General features: G+C 42.3%; 2 protein-coding genes across 6 annotated transcripts in view; one reads left to right on the forward strand and one right to left on the reverse strand.

Moving 5' to 3' along the window:
• Nucleotides 1-9,285, forward strand: part of LOC115105248 (glucocorticoid receptor-like) — a 102,336-nt gene extending 93,051 nt beyond the window's left edge. For both annotated transcript variants that reach the window (XM_029627033.2, XM_029627035.2), the window contains 3 exons: nt 660-790; nt 3,252-3,409; nt 3,957-9,285. In XM_029627033.2, coding sequence (XP_029482893.2) covers nt 660-790; nt 3,252-3,409; nt 3,957-4,130 — 463 coding nt within the window. In that variant the 3' untranslated portion in view covers nt 4,131-9,285. The remainder of the gene's footprint in view (nt 1-659; nt 791-3,251; nt 3,410-3,956) is intronic.
• Nucleotides 9,286-10,750: 1,465 nt separating this feature from the next.
• LOC115105249 (rho GTPase-activating protein 26-like) overlaps nt 10,751-19,120 on the reverse strand; it is a 125,953-nt gene continuing 117,583 nt past the window's right edge. The window contains exons 21-24 of one of the 4 annotated variants that reach the window (XM_029627037.2): nt 15,148-15,183; nt 14,616-14,711; nt 13,695-13,786; nt 10,751-11,865 (exon numbers count right to left, since the gene is read on the reverse strand). In XM_029627037.2, the coding sequence (XP_029482897.1) occupies nt 11,777-11,865; nt 13,695-13,786; nt 14,616-14,711; nt 15,148-15,183 (313 nt within the window). In that variant the 3' untranslated portion in view covers nt 10,751-11,776. Of the gene's footprint in view, nt 13,460-13,694; nt 13,787-14,615; nt 14,712-15,147; nt 15,184-19,120 lie in introns of all 4 variants that reach the window. The other 3 variants (XM_029627036.2, XM_029627038.2, XM_029627039.2) reach the window with 3 other exon arrangements.

The raw sequence follows: 19,120 nt of genomic DNA on the forward strand, positions 1-19,120 counted from the left end.
TGGGAAAGGAATTCACCTTTCAGCAGGATAATAACATTAAACACAAAAGCCAGATCTAGAGTGAAGTTGCTTACCGAGAAGACAGTGAATCTTCCTGAGTGGACAAGTTACTGTTTTGACTTAAATCTGCTTGAAAATCTATGATAAGAATAGAAGATTGCTGTCTAGCCATGAATCCCAACAAATTGACAGCTTGAAGAATTTTGAAAAGAATATTGCGAAAATATTGCACCATACAGGTGTGCAGAGAAAGCTCTTTTCCCAAGAAGACTGCCAAAGGTGTTTCTAACATGTATTGACTCAGGGGGTGAACACTTACCTAATCAAGTTCTATTAGTGTTTTATTCTTCAAGTACAAATGGTCTTCCACTTTGACATTAGTGCATTTTGTGTAGATCATTGACAAAAAATGACAAATCCATTTTAATCCCACTTTGTAACACAATAAAATGTGAATAAATCCAAGTGGGGTGTAGACTTGGGTGGGGAAATCCTGTACATTCTATTAGGGCTGATTTCTTAGCCCAGGTTCACAACACTCTGTATCTTCAGCAGTATTATAGGCATAACTGTCACTGTCATTATACACTATGTGAAACGGGGTGTTGGTCTGATTATAACTGTCACTTTGTGTGTGTGTGTGTGTGTGTGTGTCTCAGTGAGAGGATGAAGCTGCCCTATATGACCGACCAGTGTGAGCAGATGCTGAAGATCTCCACTGAGTTTGTGAGGTTGCAGGTGTCCTACGACGAGTACCTGTGTATGAAAGTCCTGCTGCTGCTCAGCACAGGTATAACATATTTACATTTCAAATCTTAAATAACATAAATTAATCCATAGATTAAAACACTTATTCATTATGGCCGTCCGATGCAGTTTGCTGGGGAAAAGCAGAACACATTTTCTTGACTTCTCAGATGTATTCCAAAATAAGTGGAGAAAAGAAAAAGAGGAGGGAAACCAGACAAACTGAAGCTTTTGAATGAGCTTTGTACAAATGAGGCCTCAGGAGGGGGAAAAAACTCCCAGCGTGACAAGCCATTACAAAACCATATTTAAGCAGAAGATACTATTTATTGCACCATTGTTGACTGGGAAATTTTTTTTTATGCCTTTCAAATTACTCAAAATGAGTGGTTTTGGAAAGCGCACACACTTAGTGTGTTTTGATTGCTTCCTAAGGAAATGAAAATTACATTTACATGCAGAGCTGTGCTTTTTCTTTTTAAACCAGTGAGCAATCTTCCTTGATTTTATTTCCAACCAGGACAGAATGTACACGTTTTCAAGTGTTTTATTTTGATTGGCTCATCGATAATGTTATCAGCAGAATTCCAACTAGAAAGGTAAATGAAATACGCCAGGCGACCACTTTTGATCGATGTAGACGTATTGCCTGCTATTATAGACCAACAGTCCTCTCTCCTGTTAGTATTGTAAATAGTAGTGGTGTAACGGACCGGAGTTGATCCATGAACCGCCGATCAATTGCAAAGTTTAACCATCAGTGTGTGAAATACAGTTTTACTGCCGATGCAGAGTTGCAGTGAAAAGATAAAGACAGATGCGTGCTGCGCACCCACTTCAGTATAAAGATCGTGCCAGATCTTTATGAAAAGGAAAATATCAAAATTGTCAAATAATTATCCAGGGCATCCTCTGTTGCCCTCACCATAGACGGGTGGACCTCCAGGGCAACAGAAAGCTACATGACTGTGACTGCTCACTACACCACAGAGGAGTGGCAGATGCCAAGTCCGGTGCTACAGACACGCCCCCTCCTATGAGAGTCACACAGGCACAAATCTGGCGCAGGTACTGCCAGGAGCAGAGTGGAAACTAGAGAGGCCCAATAGCAATATCCCAACCACCACAGATAATGCCAAGAACCAAGTAAGTGCAGTGATAGAAGCTGAACTGGTGCCACAGGTAGCTTGCTTTGCACATGTGGTCAATTTAGCATCCCGAAGGGGAATCTCAGTGAACCAGATGGACCACCTCCTTGGGAGGATCAGGAAGGTGGTTTATTTTTTCACCGGAGCACAACAGTCGCTCATGTGCTTAAGACCAAGCAAGAAATGCTACAGCTACCGACCCACAAGCTCATACACGATGTCACAACAAGATGACATGTTGGAGCTCTATCTTGAGCAGCAGGCAGCTGTATACGCTGCACTGACAGACAACACCCTGAAAAAAAAATGAAGACATCGTCACCTTGTCTGATGATGACGTGAAAGTGGCAGAGGAGGTCCTCCAGGCGCTTAAACCCCTCAAAACGGTTACAACCCTATTGAGCACTGGAACTGCAACGTCTGTGTCCATGATCCTACCTCTGAAAACAAGGATTTCATTCACTATTGTTCAAAGGTATCATGCCTCATATTGCACTTTAATTTAACAATCGAATATTTTATTTTAAGATTTTATTTAAATATTGAAAAGTTTCTTGCTTTAAGTGTTCTTTAAGTAATAAATGGAAAGCAAAGTTATATTTGTCTCACTTTTTGGGGGTGGGTGGCTGATCCGAAAAATGATCTGATCCGTGACTCAAAACCGTGATCCGAATAGTCATTTGTCAGTTATTCTAGACTGGAGGTATAAAATCCTTCTCTTTCATGTTTGAAAAAAGACATCACTAGCTACATCCAAACCAGAAAAGTATACAGGGGAAAGCCAGTTTGTATCTCTCATCTGATAAGACAATTGGAGAGTATTTTACCATTTACCTCCTGTGTTGTTTTGCATAATCTCTTGTCCATTGAGTGCAGTTTTGCCTGGGCCCAAGTCCAAGATCCCAGAACCCTTCAGTCCAGGGTAGATCCTTCATCTGGCTCTCATCAGGGAAGAATGGGGCCTCATAAAACCCATTGTTACCTGTGGTTTTGCATATTTTCCATATACCTAAGTGTGGTTGTGATGGGACAGAGGGTGGTTTCTATGAGACTCTAGTGGCGAGATGTTAGTGGCAGGATTACGGGCAGTTTTCAGACTGGGAGACTCTTTGGGTAAAAACTGAAAGACTCCTTCCTGGCCTAACCTAACTGAATGTCCGAGTTTCTATTGTGTGAATATTGGTTGACTGAGTGAGGTTGCGTCCTTGACATCCGAAACTCTTTATTATGCCTTTTTTTAACGACGGAGACGTGAGGACTATATTGACGTACATTGCCTACTAAAACAAATCATGCACGATGAGTAAGATGTTATGTCTGCTTGAACCCCTCCCTTGCTTGTTCCCCCCCCCACAGTACCAAAGGATGGACTGAAGAGCCAGGCTGTGTTTGATGAGATCCGCATGACCTACATCAAGGAGCTGGGGAAGGCCATCGTCAAGCGGGAAGAGAACTCCAGCCAGAACTGGCAGAGGTTCTACCAACTCACTAAGTTACTGGACTCCATGCAGGAGGTGAGTTTGAGCCCACCTGCTCCCACAGCCACACAACAGCATTCAGCAACACTCCGTAACACTTGCCGACGTTTTCCAGGTAGTTATTGAACCCAGGACTATCCTGGCTTAATAAACACAAAGAAAATTAAATGAATGAGCGTACATGCATACTCATCACCTCTTCTACTCGTCAGCATACCAATAAATCAACATGTTTCCTCTTGGTTGGAGTACCTTATATCAGGGAGTCAAGTCTGGAAGAGTGTGACTTGAATACCTGTTAGATATCCAATATGTATTAAGAGCAAGCAAGACTGTTTTTTGTGTGTGTGTGTGTGTATTTGTGAACCTCTTGAGTTAGAGATGAGACCGTTAGAATGTATTACAAGCTTAATTTTCCAGCTATGCTATCAATATCAAAGTTGTTCATCATGGCATCAATGAGTGGTTTGACATAGTGTGTGCTGTACCAAACTGTAGCTACGCACCCTGGCATGTTGCTCTGTTGTTGCCATTGTGCTCTTAGTGAAAGACCTCTAAAAAAAATACCTGATTGTTTCCACAGATGGTGGGGGGCCTCCTGCAGATCTGCTTCTACACTTTTGTGAATAAATCCCTTAGTGTGGAGTTCCCTGAGATGCTGGCCGAGATCATCAGCAACCAGATACCAAAATTCAAAGATGGGAGTGTCAAGCCGCTTCTGTTTCATCATGCCTTAAACCATGACACAATGCCTTAAAACCCCAGCCTCCCCTCTCGCCAGCCAGACCCACCTGTTTTCCCTGCAGACGTCCCACCAGGTCCCCTACCAGTACGGATTAATGTAGTGAGAGTGTGCACTCAAACCGGTTCCCAGAGGACTTGGGTGGATAGAGAATGTGAAAAAGAGAGAGAACAGGAGTGCAAGATTGACACTGACCATGAGCGACATGGCAACAAACTAACTGACCCTTCTGGATGAAACAATGATTCAACTCTTCTGGAATCGCGTTTAGACCGTGAATCACTTCAAAAGACTTGATCATTGTGAGATTGGAGGAATCAAATTTTAACAACAAAAAGAGAAAGGAATATTTTCTATTGATTTAATGCATGCACAGACCGCTGAAACGTTTACGCAAGAATATCAGAAAAGGGAAAACGTGCCTTTTTTTTTAGCTTTACAAGCTTTCCATAGCCATTTTTCTCAAACTGTTAAATGCAAGTATTTTGCATAGGAATTTAATATAAACACCTTTGTATGTATTTGTGTCTGTTCTCTTTCTAAGCAGCCATGTTTATTTTCTAAAATGTGTAGTTAAATGATCCCTGCAGTTAAATGATCCCCAGAAGTGAAGTGTACAGTAAATAATAAAACCAACAATATGTTCAATTCCACTCTCCGCAACCTTTCAGCAGTTGTTATGCTCAAACATTAGGTTGAATAGAAGGTTCCTGCCCTTGTCTGAGCGTATGTCACAGACAGTATATCAGGGTTCCCCAAAGTCATTAATGGGCCCCCCTGGGTCCAAGTTTATTTTTTTGCCCTAGGAATACACAGCTGGTTCAAATAACCAACCCATCATGAAGCTTTGACTATTCCAATCAGCGGTGTAGTGCTAGAGCAAAAAAACGAAATGTGCACCCAGGGGGGACCCCAGGACCGAGTTTGGGAAACCCAGTAGTATGTCATAATTCAACAGTAAGAAAAAAAAAAAAGATCAGATCAACTTCATGATAAATCATGTCTTCATGATAAAAGCAAGACTCCATCTTAAAACCATCCATGATTTGCGAGTTAAATGAAAATGGCAGCATTGGGCTATAGGGAGATGGGATGGGAGTTTGCAGAATTGGCTAATGATCATATGATTGGTGTGTATATGTGAGTGAGAGAGCGCAAAAAGGAAACGGCCTGAACACGTTTGTTTGTTCATATGATATTAAAACGTATGTATCTATTTTTTATATGATCCGTCAAGCTGAATTTTACAGTCACTATTCTCTGGGAGTTGCAAACAAATTGTTAAATTGCCCATGCTTAAAAGAAAAATCCACTCAAGTGTTATTTTTTTCATTGGTCTACTGTTGAAACAGTCCAAAAATGTTACCAGTCAAGTTTGTCACCAGTCAAGTTTTCAAGATGTAGGATTTTCAAGAAGCAACGTGTCACTTGCCACATCATCATCATGATGATATTGCATTTTGCATCATCATGATGGTTTAAAAGTCACCTGTATGTATTATTCTAGTGCCAAACTGCAATTTCTCAATTTTTATTCAAAATATGAAATGGAAAAACAGCAGAACTGTGTAATTGTTACACAGAATTTATTTAGCTGTCCTCACATTAGTTGAAATAACAGTTTTCACCCCCTTGGCATCACCCCCTTGGCATTTTTCCTATTTTGTTGCCATACAACCGGGAATTAAAATATATTTTGGGGGGGGTTTGTATCATTTGATTTACACAACATGCCTACCACTTTGAAGATGCAAAATATTTTGTATTGTGAAGCAAACAAGAAATGGAACAAAAAAACTGAAAACTTGAGTGTGCATAACTATTCAACCCCCCAAATCAATACTTTGTAAAGCCACCTTTTGCAGCAATTACAGTCCCCAGTCATACCCCAGTCTCTTGAGGTATGTCTCTCTAAGCTTGGCACATCTAGCCACTGGGATTTTGCCCATTCTTCAAGGCAAAACTGCTTCAGCTCCTTCAAGTTGGATGACTTCTGCTGGTTTACAGCTATCTTTAACTCATACCACAGATTCTCAATTGGATTGAGGTCTGGGCTTTGACTAGGCCATTCCAAGAAATGTAAATGTTTTCCATTAAACCACTTGAGTGTTGCTTTAGCAGTATGCTTAGGGTCATAGTCCTGCTGGAAGGTGAACCTCCGTCCCAGTCTCAAATCTCTGGAAGACTGAAACAGGTTTCCTTCAAGAATTTTCCTGTATTTAGCGCCATCCATCATTCCTTCAATTCTGACCAGTTTCCCAGTCCCTGCTGATGAAAAACATCCCCACAGAATGGTGTTCTTGGGATGCTGTGAGGTGTTGGGTTTGCACCAGACATAGCGTTTTCCTTGATGGCCAAAAAGCTCAATTTTAGTCTCATCTGACCAGAGTACCTTCTTCCATATGTTTGGGGAGTCTCCCATATGCCTTTTGCGAACACCAAACTTTTTTTCTTTAAGCAATTGCTTTTTTCTGGCCACTCTTCAGTAAAAGCCCAGCTCTGTGGAGTATATGGCTTAAAGTGGTCCTATGGACAGATACTCCAATCTCCGCTGTGGAACTTTGCAGCTCCTTCAGGGTTATCTTTGCTCTTTGTTGCCTCTGATTAATGCCCTCATTGCCTGGTCCATGAGTTTTGGTGGGTGGCCCTCTCTTGGCAGGTTATTATTTCCATTTTTTAATAATGGATTTAATGGTCCTCTGTGGGATGTTGAAAGTTTCTGATATTTTTTTATAACCCAACCCTGATCTGTACGTCTCCACAACTTTGTCCCTGACCTGTTTGGAGAGCTCCTTGGTCTTCATGGTGCTTGGTGGTGGTGCCCCTTGCTTAGTGGTGTTGCAGTCTGGGGCCTTTCAGAACTGGTGTATATCTACTCAGATCATGTGACACTTAGATTGCACACAGGTGGACTTTATCTAACTAATTATGTGACTTCTGAAAGTAATTGGTTGCACCAGATCTTATTTAGGGGCTTCCTAGCAAAGGGGGTGAATACATATGCACACCACTTTTCTGTTTTTATTTATTTTAATTTCAGTTCACCAATTTTGACTATTTTGTGTATGTCCATTAGATGAAATCCAAATAAAAATCTATTTAAGTTACAGGTTGTAATGCAACAAAATAGGACAAATGCCAAGGGAGATGAGTACTTTTGCAAGGCACTGTATTATTCTATACTTCAGTGTGCTAATTTGTGAAAGGAATATTGCAAAGAAAATGTAACTACACCAGCTAACGGGGAGTAGAAGTAATGATTGTTATTCACAAGATCTTGTGCTGACGTTGCTTCCAGAGGCAGCTAGGAACTGTAGTGAGAGTGTTGCAGCCCAGGACAGATGCTTACGCACCTCAGCACTTGGCGGTCCCGTTCTGTGAGCTTGTGTGGCCTACCACTTTGCGGCTGAGCTGTTGTTGCTCCTAGACGTTTCCACTTTACAATAACAGCACTTACCGGGGGCAGCTCTAGCAGGGCAGAAATTTGACGAACTGACTTGTCGGAAAGGTGGCATCCTATGATGGTGCCACGGTGAAAGTCACAGCTCTTCACTAAGGCCATTCTACTGCCAATGTTTGTCTATGGAGATTGCATGGCTGTGTGCTCGATTTTATACACCTGCCCGCAACGGGTGTGGCTGAAATAGCCACTAATTTCAAGGGGTGTCCACATACGTTTGTATATATAGTGTAGAAGTAATTATCTCCTTCAATGTACTCACCACACACACCAGCTTATGCCATGTGAAAACCAAGGACATACAAGTAAAATGACTTGTGGAGTGCAAGTGCAGGAGGGGGGGGGTTGACATATTTTGGCTTACTTTCTCATACAAGTTTTACAGAGGACTTTGTCTCAGTTCTGGTTTTCAATTGGACAAACCAGCTTGATCACATCCTAATGATCACTGCATTGCCATAGATGTACATACAGTAGCATAACATATCTCATGAAAGTGAAGCAGTTTCTTGATTATAACATGTTTCATGACAACTTTTGACAGAAAAATTTTACATACCTGTATATTCCTATCTTTAAAAAAACAAAATAAAATAAAAAAGCTAGACTTAAAGCCTTGAGAAAGGGAGACCAAGAGCCATAAAAATTGGGTTTAAATTCAGGACAACTTAACTATCGATGCTTTAGAAAATGGGTTTCTTTAAAAAAATACAATATTTTCAATATCAGTTTGATCCTCTTTGATATGAATAATTCTACTCAATATTTTTGTACATTGGATGAGTAAGACGGTCATTATTTTATTTTTCTGTTTGTTGGTTTGTGTTTGACAAAGATGGATGTATTGCATATGTACTTAGACAGTGTTAAAACATGTCTGACTTGTAAGTAACTATAAATGATATAAATCAATGGGAAAGACTATGAAAGCACTGTGTTTTAGGAAATGAGAAAATCAGGGTATTGGGAGGGGAAGAGGGACTGGAGTATATTTTGTATAGTACAACAGAGTGACCAAAGCAGAGAGAACATAAGTATTCGAGCAGTTACATTTACAGTGGCACTTATTATCCAATTATAGTGCTTATTATTTTATTTAAAAATATTTTGTAATGGTCTAGGCTTTGGTCTTTTGTATATTGCTGTGAGAATTAACCAGTCGCGTCGAATGTTTTTTTTTTTTTAAGGTAAAAACTGTGTTTGAACGTAATCTACCGGAGAGAATTTGCACTACCACGTTTCATAATGAATAGGAAATGAGGAAGGTTGTCACTCAAGTCTTTGACTTTCCTCATTTCCTGGTCTACGCACCACAAACTGCCTAAAATAATCTATAATGTTCATTCACTACCTCGTTTCAACTTCATACTAGTTGAGAAAGTATATTTTCTGTATAAAATACATACAAATATTATCTTTAAAGATTAAGGGCAGATCATATTTCACTGGTATATGGCTTTCATTAAAGTCTGTTGTTCGTATTTCAATTCTGTAAATGTAATCCAATGTAAGAATATATGTTGTGTATTTGTTTAAATATATATATATGTATTACCTCTGTATTACACCTGTAATCAATGTCGATATTTTCTCCTGACTAAAATAGCTGTGTAGTTCTTTGGTTGGATGCTCTAGCTTCGCTTCATGACCTCCGATGGTTATCAGTTGTTTCTCCATATAAATCTAAAATAAAGGGTTTCTCATTCACAAGTAATTTCTAAGGTCTCCAAATATGTCTTGATGGATGACAATTTTTTCTTAACTGTGCTGGATGACATCAAATGTGTCAGATGTACATAAAAGTCAAAAAGAGCTGGAAAAAAGTACAATTTCCATATCACTGAATATTATGAAAATGTTTTGACTCCCTGTCAAAAACCTTCTGGGGCTGGGAACCTGTTCACCACTTGAGAAATGACCGTAAGCCTATCCTCTGTGTTTAAGGAATTACTGGTGCTTTCAAGACAACTGGGTACTTGGAATAACCATCTCCAATGGTTTTGAATGGTTATCCAACTCAAATTACAAGTCGGGAACTCTGGCATCATCCTAGAACTCCAACTTATCTGACCTGAAAATCAATGACAATTTTCCCAGTCAGAGCTAGTTCCCCCCCGCCCGCCCCCATCTTGAACGCACCATACATTGCTAAAATAGCTTGTTTGAAGTCTGAGGTCTTTGATAGGACGTGCGTTATCTGGAGCATGCTAACAGGGACAACGTCCATTATGAGGTAAATGTTTTATTCCGGTGAAGTGTCGCTTTTATCTCAGCCAGCTCTGTAATCACAATCCTATTCTGTCATATTTAGTTGGGCACAATGTATCAACATTTTGCAATCCTACACAATTTTAAAGTACATAGTCATTATAGTACAACAACATTTGTGTCCGTTTAGTATTTATCATTTGAAAACTATAAAAATACAGTTAAACGAATGGAAACCTCCCACTGGAGAGTATCATTTCAAATATTTAAAAAGGCAGATCGTAACTAAACAGACCAAGACAAATGGAAGCTTGAAAAATAGGCCTCCTATTGAACATCTTCAGGTGGTCCCTCCCTGTTTTAGGGCTTGATTCAAACCATATCGAGGGAGATCTGCGGTATAGCACGATTGAAATTTAAAGGCGTTCACAGAGACTGCGTTCCCCGTAAATGCTGCATATGTCAGCTCAATTGAAAATGACCTTTACATTTCAATCGTGCTATTGAATCGAGCCCATAGTCCGTTTTGTTCTGTTTGGTGCCTAATGAATATGGCCCAGGTGTGTCTTGCGACAGCTGGAGATCGAATTTCAATATTGAAACAATGTTGCACATGTCAGCGAGACAGACAGCAAGGTTAATACAAATCTCCTGAAAATCAAATGCTTGTCTAAAAGAAATAGGTGATAATGTCTAGATGCTTTTTACAGTGTAGATCTAGTATATAAATTGCCTGGCTGGGATGATGAGACAGTATGCGCAATCAGATGGAACAGAGTAAATAGGCATTTCAACATCATAGATTTAGCTGGTGGTAACTTGTTGAGTAGACGCCGGCTGGAATGTGTTTTTTAACCATTCAGCATTCATGATAAGACCCACCCGTTGTATGAAGTAGGGTTAGTATTACTCAGAACAGGTCTATAAAATCCAAGGCACCGAGACTTGGAAGAAACTAGGACAGCACTGCCAGTTTGTTTATCTTTAATAGATGAAATTCTATACAACCTTGTTCATGATTTATTTGATCAGAAAGAATATTAAGGCTCCCAATGGCCATGAACCAAATGACGACAAATTTAGCAACTGAGATGCTAAAATTAACTTAGTATGCTACAATACAAAATATAAAATTTGCTAGTTAAAAAACGTGATCTTATCAAATGTCATGTATTTACAAATGTTATTACACCCCAAAAGAATACAGTTCAGGATTTCATCTTTAAAAATTATTATAAATACAAGGCTTACATATGAACAAAGTAGTCTAGTTTCACATAACACTCCCCATTTATATACATGTTAAGAAATGAAAGAAAAAAATACAAAAAAATTGTTATTGTCCTAAATGAAAACAGTTCGGTTAACTTCCTTTCCAGGTTTATCGAGACAATTTCACCTAGTAGTTCTGAGCAAAAAAAATAGCTATTACAAAATCTGTCGAACAGGGAGTAAAGACATTCAGGATGCTCCCACCTCTATAATGTGCAGGTAGGTAAACAGCAGTTGTGTTCTGTCTTGTCTAGGGGAATACCGGGCAAGGCAGCAAGTGCTCACATTTATAGCAGTATTCACTGAAAAACACTCCCCATCATTTAGAGATGAAAGCTCCCTACACAATCATCTTCATTCCTACAGACCGTACTGTACACTGTAAGAGAAGTAGGGCTACAGAGTGAACTTCTCCCCTTTTCGTATCCCAAAACTAAAACGTCTTCCGAAGTCCCTCCCAACTGATAATAGAAGACGCTAAAAGAAGTGGCAGTGCATTTTAATGACACAAGGACTGTCTGAATATGGGAATGAGCCTACGTCGCAACAACTCAATGCATCTCATGCATGCACGCACGCGCACACATCAGTCTGCTGCTGAATTCCAGGTTCATGACCATGAACAGCAGGAAGCGCTCTGTGCTCCAGACTCTTCCAATAAGTTGTAGGGGCACAGTGCAACTGCGTGGTCTCCCCAGTCCAGTCCAGTCCTGGTCCAGGGCTACAGAAACTCCACGTAGTTCTCTGGAATCAGGCCCTTCCTGCCGTCTAGGATGCCTTCCAGCCAGCCAGGCTCCCTCGAGGGATGAACTGAGGGACCAGACACAGATGCACATAGCTTAGCTGTTCTCAACAGTTAACTGCCTTGCGTTATTCAACATTTAGATAGTCCCCATTTGAAAGCAGAGATCCATATGGTGAGTGGCTACTGACCAGCTGGGATGGTTGCACTCTGGTGGCTTTGGGAAGAACGGGAGATGGGGCAACACACACCGCTGCGTACCTTTTTGTGAAGGCGGTATAGGATGAACAAGACCCCAGTGTACAACTGTGACCCCTAAGCAGCACTGAGACCCCAAGCCATCCTCTTCCTGAAATAACCCAAGCTAGTATGATGTGTGAAACCTGAAGAGCCATATCGGGCTGGCTATAGATATAATTTACATAAAGGGGTCATTGAAATGACAACTTAAAGTACTTAAAGGGGTAATTCAAATTGTAAATGTCTCAGTCCATTTAGCCTGTGTTTTCTATATATATTTTTTCAAAAACATTTTGAACAAATCAAATATAGGGACTGATAAATGACAGGTTATTCAGAGTTAAGAGAACGTTTGCAAACAAATGAATGTGTAAACTCTCGATTAGGTCTTGAATAACATAGGGCTCTATTCAATATGTACCGCTGAAGAGTTACAGAAATGTAAAAGTCATTTCCTATTGAGCCGACATCTGCAGCGTTTGCCGTGAATGCAGTCACTGCTAATGTGGGAACATTGCCTTTAAATTTCAATCACAACTGTAATGTGGAATTTCCACGATACGGATTGAATAGAGCCCCTAGGTCTTGTTTTGGTAGCTAGGAACTGTAGCTAGGAAGGCTTCGGCAAACCCTCCCAGGAGCTATGGACCTAGGGTGTGCCCCAAATGGGACCCTATTCCTAATATCAGGGGTAGGCAACTAGATTCAGCCGCGGGACAATTTGTCGGGGGGCCGGAACATATGAAATTTGTATTTGAAAATAACAATTTCATACCTTGATTACATTGAGACACGATCACATATCTATTTTTATTTGTAGGAATACTTGGTGAACAAATTTACTAAATTAAATTCATTTTTATTTATTTTTTGCCCCAAAACTAAAATCTTTCATGGGCTGGTTTTGACCCATGGGCCACCTGTTGCCAACCCCTGCCCTATAAAGTGCACTACTTTTGACCAGGGCCTCATTCAATCATCTTTCTTCCTGCACCTCAGCAACCTGGGTGGGTGTGTGGCTGATTCCCACGCTGCTAAACTCTGCTGTTCCCTAAGCATAACACCCTGGACACAATACACTATAATCCTTCTGGTACTGAGAGACCTGTGAAGACAGGCTACACTGGGTTTTGACATTCACACAGTGCATTTCATAAAATCAAAATAACTATTTTCATCTATAACCCTACTCGCTTGCAGCTCCGTCTATAGTAAATGTCATTCTAATTGGTGAGAGGCACATTTCTCCTCCTCAGCTAGCTTTGATATTATTTGAATGTGGTTTTCATAAGAACAATTGGGGGGGGGGAATTAAGACAGAGGCGTGAGTCAGTGTAAATAAGGCTGTGGTTGCGGGACGATTAAGATAAGGTACGAGTGGATCACTGGACCCTGGAAGCCTGGCTAGGATCAGATTCATCCCTGTAGAAGATAAAACATAGGTAAGGCAACGTAATGACAAGCCTCCTTGCTGCTCCTCCTCCACCACCACACACTGGTACCAGGGAGGATGAAGAAGAGAAGGGAGGAATACTCACATTGCAGGCCAGCCGAAAACCCACGGTTCATTTCTCCTCTGACCAATCAATGTAAGGTTTTAGAATAATACCATCCCACATTTGTCCCTTAGATAACAGTCACAGTGGTCCATACTCACCATTTTCAAAGATGGTCCCTGCGATGAACGAGAGCTCAGAGATGTGCTCCGCCTTGCAGGCGTAGAGGGCCCTAGCCTTCCTGCCTGGGACACTAAAAAGGGAGAGGGAGAATGACATGTTATAATCCAACTCACCAGGATATCACATTGGGCACTTTGAGTGTCCCTCCACTCCTAACTATCTCTTGGGAGCAATGAAAGGTAAAGCACCGACTGTGTCAGTGTCTCATAACATCATCATTGCTCCCCTATGGAAAGTCTCGGTGTGCCTACAATTCACTTTTCCCCCATAATCATCGGCCATATAAATACATTTCTATAGTTGGACAAGAAACTATGTCCTTGTAAAGCAAAATGCAGCAATGAATTATGCTATAAATCTGGCTGCAAGAGTTACCATCTGTAGACTTATTTCCCGACAGATATTTACACAGCTACCAAAAAATGGCCCAAGGTTATTCTAAACCTGTCTAGACCCGACTCCGGGTATTTATAATCTGGAGTTGATCTGAATTACCTGGCTACATGCATAGAAACCTTTGGAAGCCTGATAGACTGGCTGTAAAGTGCATTAACCAAAGATGAGCCCTTGATCCACGTTAATAAACACCATTTTCACACTACTGAGCTGACCCAAAGCTGTACTTTGCGGGCCTGGTTACACATCGGCCATAGTTGCTGGCTTCTTGTCGGGAAGGAAATAATGAATCCGAGCTAGTACAGTGCCGTTCAAGTTGGCAGGATAGTGTGGAAAGGGTAAGCCTCAGAGTGATCAGGAACTGTCTGTCAGTTATCATGCACGGTGGTGGGGGAGAAGAGGAGGGAGTGCAGCAGTGCAAAGCTCCAGAATTAGCATTGTGGGTAAGGAGGTGCGAGCGAAGCTGGAGTGGTGGGTGGAGTGGGCGTGTCGTGGTGACACACCTGATGGGGGAGGAGTCACTGGAGGTGGAGGAGGCCGGCTGGGGGCTGGAGGATGCAGAGAACATCGGCCAGGAGGGGGAGCGCGGTGAGGCTGGGCTGAGAGACACACAAACAACAGCCACAATGACTACAGTGACAGCATGAAGTGGCTATACCCAGTATTGAGTGCAGGGGCGTGAGGCAAACTGGACAGGCCACATACAGGCATCAAGTGGAACTAATCATCAGCTGGAATTTGGTTGTTCTTAGTTGGTTTTATATGATGACAATTCCCACTACACTCAAGTTGTTGTGGTTTGATGGCATCTGTGATAAAATATATATAATATATATATATGATTTGACTTATAGATCAGTATGTGTGTGTGTGGGGGGTGGAACTGGTAAGTGCTTGCAACACTGATGCTAGGTGATGTGTTATTGTGACTGCACAGACACATCTTGCCTCATGCAATAACTGAACTGTCGTGTTATTTGTGATGGATTTGCGTCATTGGTTAGTGACGAAAGGGCTGGAAGAAGACATCCATACCTCATTGGGATACTGGTGCGGCTCTTTGGGCTCAGCCTGGAGTCACAAAGGGAGGAGATCGAGTTAGTCATGCTGCTTCACATTACAGTTGCATACAGTGGTTATATAAGGCAGGCTGAAGCCTATATTTAATATATGGGCACTGTGCTTCTACACAGTATGTGCTGTCAGATTTAGAAACACGTCCATCAGTGACAAAAGTGCAGACCACAAATAACACTTTCAACATAGCTTCCACATAGCTTCCACATAGCTAGCTTTGCCTGCTGCAACGTAACACCCTTCAGAAACTCACTGACCCAATCTGCCCTGCGTGAAAATGCTCCAGGCCACACGGATACATCAACATAGCAGGCATGTGGCTAGATGGCTGCGAGCTAGTCACCATTCAATGAAGAGTTTGTTTGTTGGTATGTGTTAGAGCATGTGCGCCACTGCCAAACAGAATAAAAAATAGAGTGGAGAATAGTAACGTTTATCATCCCTATGCCTCTCAGTCATCTCTCCATCCCTCTCTCCCCGCAGTCATCCCTCCTTCCCAGCAATGGAGCTGGAGATTCATTCATTCACTCTCTCTCTCTCTCTCTCTCTCTCTCTCTCTCTCTCTCTCTCTCTCTCTCTCTCTCTCTCCCTCCCTCCCTCCACAGGTTTGTGATATTGACAAGCAAACTCCTCCATCCGTCAGTGATCGCGGTGACATGGGGATGGGCCCTGGTAAGATTGCCAACATGAGAGGTGGTGGGGGAGGGTGGTGCACCAAGGAGCAGGGGAGGGGAGGGGTTCCCAATATATGGCCATCGATGTACAGATCCAGGATCATTTCATTCATACGCATCAATCCCATTATTTATAGGCTGCAACTGATTCCTCTTCAGTGATTCCAGCTAGTGTTGCCATGGTGATGACATTAAGTCATTTTGAAATGAACTCAAACACACTAAATCACATACCAAGGTGTACAGATCAATTGTTTTGTCATTTAAAAAAAATATTTTAAACACATTTTTATATAATCTACATCAGGTACATCTGTCTCCCTTTGTTTGTCTACCATGTTTGATTTAAAACGGTGTCTTTTGAATGCATCTTTCAACACCACTGTATATCTCTAGCCTAGCAGCACATTTCTCCTCCTCCTCCCAGAGCGGCACACTACCCCTGAGCTGGCTTAATGAAATTGATCCCAGGCTTTTTTCACAGACTCCATCAATCTCGACATCATTAAATTACATAGTGCCAGGCCCAGAGAGCTTTATAACGATGGGGTTTCAACACTGCCAGACTAAATAAAAATGACCCCCCTAGGTTACTCAGCTGCCTCTGGTCAAATGTAATGCAGGATATTACTGCTCAGGGTGCCTTGTTGCATGAATAGGGAGAACACAGGAAGGGGATGGCAGGACATACAATCACCAATAGATGTCATGTTTATTTTGATAAATACACTACAGTACCTTGCCGGCCATTCGTTTTACTGGGCCATTATGGCTACATTATGGAGTAGAGTACAGTGATGCACTTGAAAGCTAGTATTTCATTTGACACAGGAGGTTTCCATCTCTCTGTTGACCACATAATGATGCTGTGCAGATGTCATACTCTGCTCACTGGAATTTCTCTGGAACATTCTTGGTTCTAAATGCTGAAACTGTGTTAATTTGTGGCCGCATTAGACATTGGTCTCCTATGATCTATGAGCTCTACATTACACAGAGCATACAAAATCTCAACACTGATAACGCAATAATACTGGTTTGTATCTACTGTATATAGTGTTTTCCGCTAAGTCTCAAAGGAAGGTGGATAATTTTAAATATGCTATTGGAAGATGAAAAAAATGCGGTTAATTAATCGTTTTGTTGTTGGTTGTGGGTTGGAGCGAGCCGGTCGCATCCGCGCTTCGGTCTGCAGGTTGTATAACTTTTTCATTACATTTCATTACATTTCATTATAGTACAACGGTCTGATTTGTCTAATCTTAGCAATTTCTTCTTAGCTAGCTACATAGTCGTCGTTGTATCAAAGATAATTGCGTTATTATCGTATTTCGTCGTCCTCCTAGCTGCCTAGCAGCTAGCCAGCTAGCATACGTTCACCGGCTACCGTAGCACTGTAGTAACTATCACACTCAACTGAACGACTTGATTATTGTAGTTTTAGCTAGCTACATAGTTGTCTTTGCTGTCTTCGTATCCAAGATAATTGTGTAGTTAGAGTGTGTAGTCTTAGAGTGATTATCTTAATTTACCGAGGTTAGCTAGCCAGCTATTTTGTCGTCCTTAACGTAGGAGACACTCCTAGCTAGCCAATAGCCAGCCAACGTCTACTGAATAGAACTTTCGCATTCCGGTCGCATTCCGCTTCGCTCCACAGGTAGTATCATATTTTCATTTCATTTCATTACAGTCCCAACGGTGTGATTTGTTTGATCGTAGCTAGCTACATAGCTAGCTACATAGCCGTCTTTGTTTCAAAGATAATTGTGTAGTCTAGAGCGATTCTCTAGGTTAGCTAGCCAGCCATTGTCGTTCTCCTAACGCAACGTAACGTAACCAACACTGCTAGCTAGCCAGCGAGCCCCCGAAAAGCAGCATTGTAGAAACTTCACACTCAACGGAACGACTTGATTAGGGTAGTGTCAACAACGCAGCTAGCCTACCTCAGCAGTACTGTATCATTTTAATCATTTTAGTCAATTAGATTCTTGCTACGTAAGCTTAACTTTCTGAACATTCGAGACGTGTAGTCCACTTGTCATTCCAATCTCCTCTGCATTAGCGTAGCCTCTTCTCTAGCCTGTCAACTATGTGTCTGTCTATCCCTGTTCTCTCCTCTCTGCACAGACCATACAAACGCTCCACACCGCATGGCCGCGGCCACCCTAATCTGGTGGTCCCAGCGCGCACGACCCACGTGGAGTTCCAGGTCTCCGGTAGCCTCTGGAACTGCCGATCTGCGGCCAACAAGGCAGAGTTCATCTCAGCCTATGCCTCCCTCCAGTCCTCGACTTCTTGGCTCTGACGGAAACATGGATCACCACAGACAACACCGCTACTCCTACTGCTCTCTCTTCGTCCGCCCACGTGCTCTCGCACACCCCGAGAGCTTCTGGTCAGCGGGGTGGTGGCACCGGGATCCTCATCTCTCCCAAGTGGTCATTCTCTCTTTCTCCCTTACCCATCTGTCTATCGCCTCCTTTGAATTCCATGCTGTCACAGTTACCAGCCCTTTCAAGCTTAACATCCTTATCATTTATCGCTCTCCAGGTTCCCTCGGAGAGTTCATCAATGAGCTTGATGCCTTGATAAGCTCCTTTCCTGAGGACGGCTCACCTCTCACAGTTCTGGGCGACTTTAACCTCCCCACGTCTACCTTTGACTCATTCCTCTCTGCCTCCTTCTTTCCACTCCTCTCCTCTTTTGACCTCACCCTCTCACCTTCCCCCTACTCACAAGGCAGGCAATACGCTCGACCTCATCTTTACTAGATGCTGTTCCTCCACTAACCTCATTGCAACTCCCCTCCAAGTCTCCGACCACTACCTTGTATCCTTTTCCCTCTCGCTCTCATCCAACACTTCCCACACTGCCCCTACTCGGATGGTATCGCGCCGTCCCAACCTTCGCTCTCTCTCCCCCGCTACTCTCTCCTCTTCCATCCTATCATCTCTTCCCTCTGCTCAAACCTTCTCCAACCTATCTCCTGATTCTGCCTCCTCAACCCTACTCTCCTCCCTTTCTGCATCCTTTGACTCTCTATGTCCCCTATCCTCCAGGCCGGCTCGGTCCTCCCCTCCCGCTCCGTGGCTCGACGACTCATTGCGAGCTCACAGAACAGGGCTCCGGGCAGCCGAGCGGAAATGGAGGAAAACTCGCCTCCCCTGCGGACCTGGCATCCTTTCACTCCCTCCTCTCTACATTTTCCTCCTCTGTCTCTGCTGCTAAAGCCACTTTCTACCACTCTAAATTCCAAG

The sequence above is a fragment of the Oncorhynchus nerka genome, linkage group LG22 (genome assembly GCF_034236695.1).
Source record: "Oncorhynchus nerka isolate Pitt River linkage group LG22, Oner_Uvic_2.0, whole genome shotgun sequence".
Taxonomy (NCBI): Eukaryota; Metazoa; Chordata; class Actinopteri; order Salmoniformes; family Salmonidae; genus Oncorhynchus; species Oncorhynchus nerka.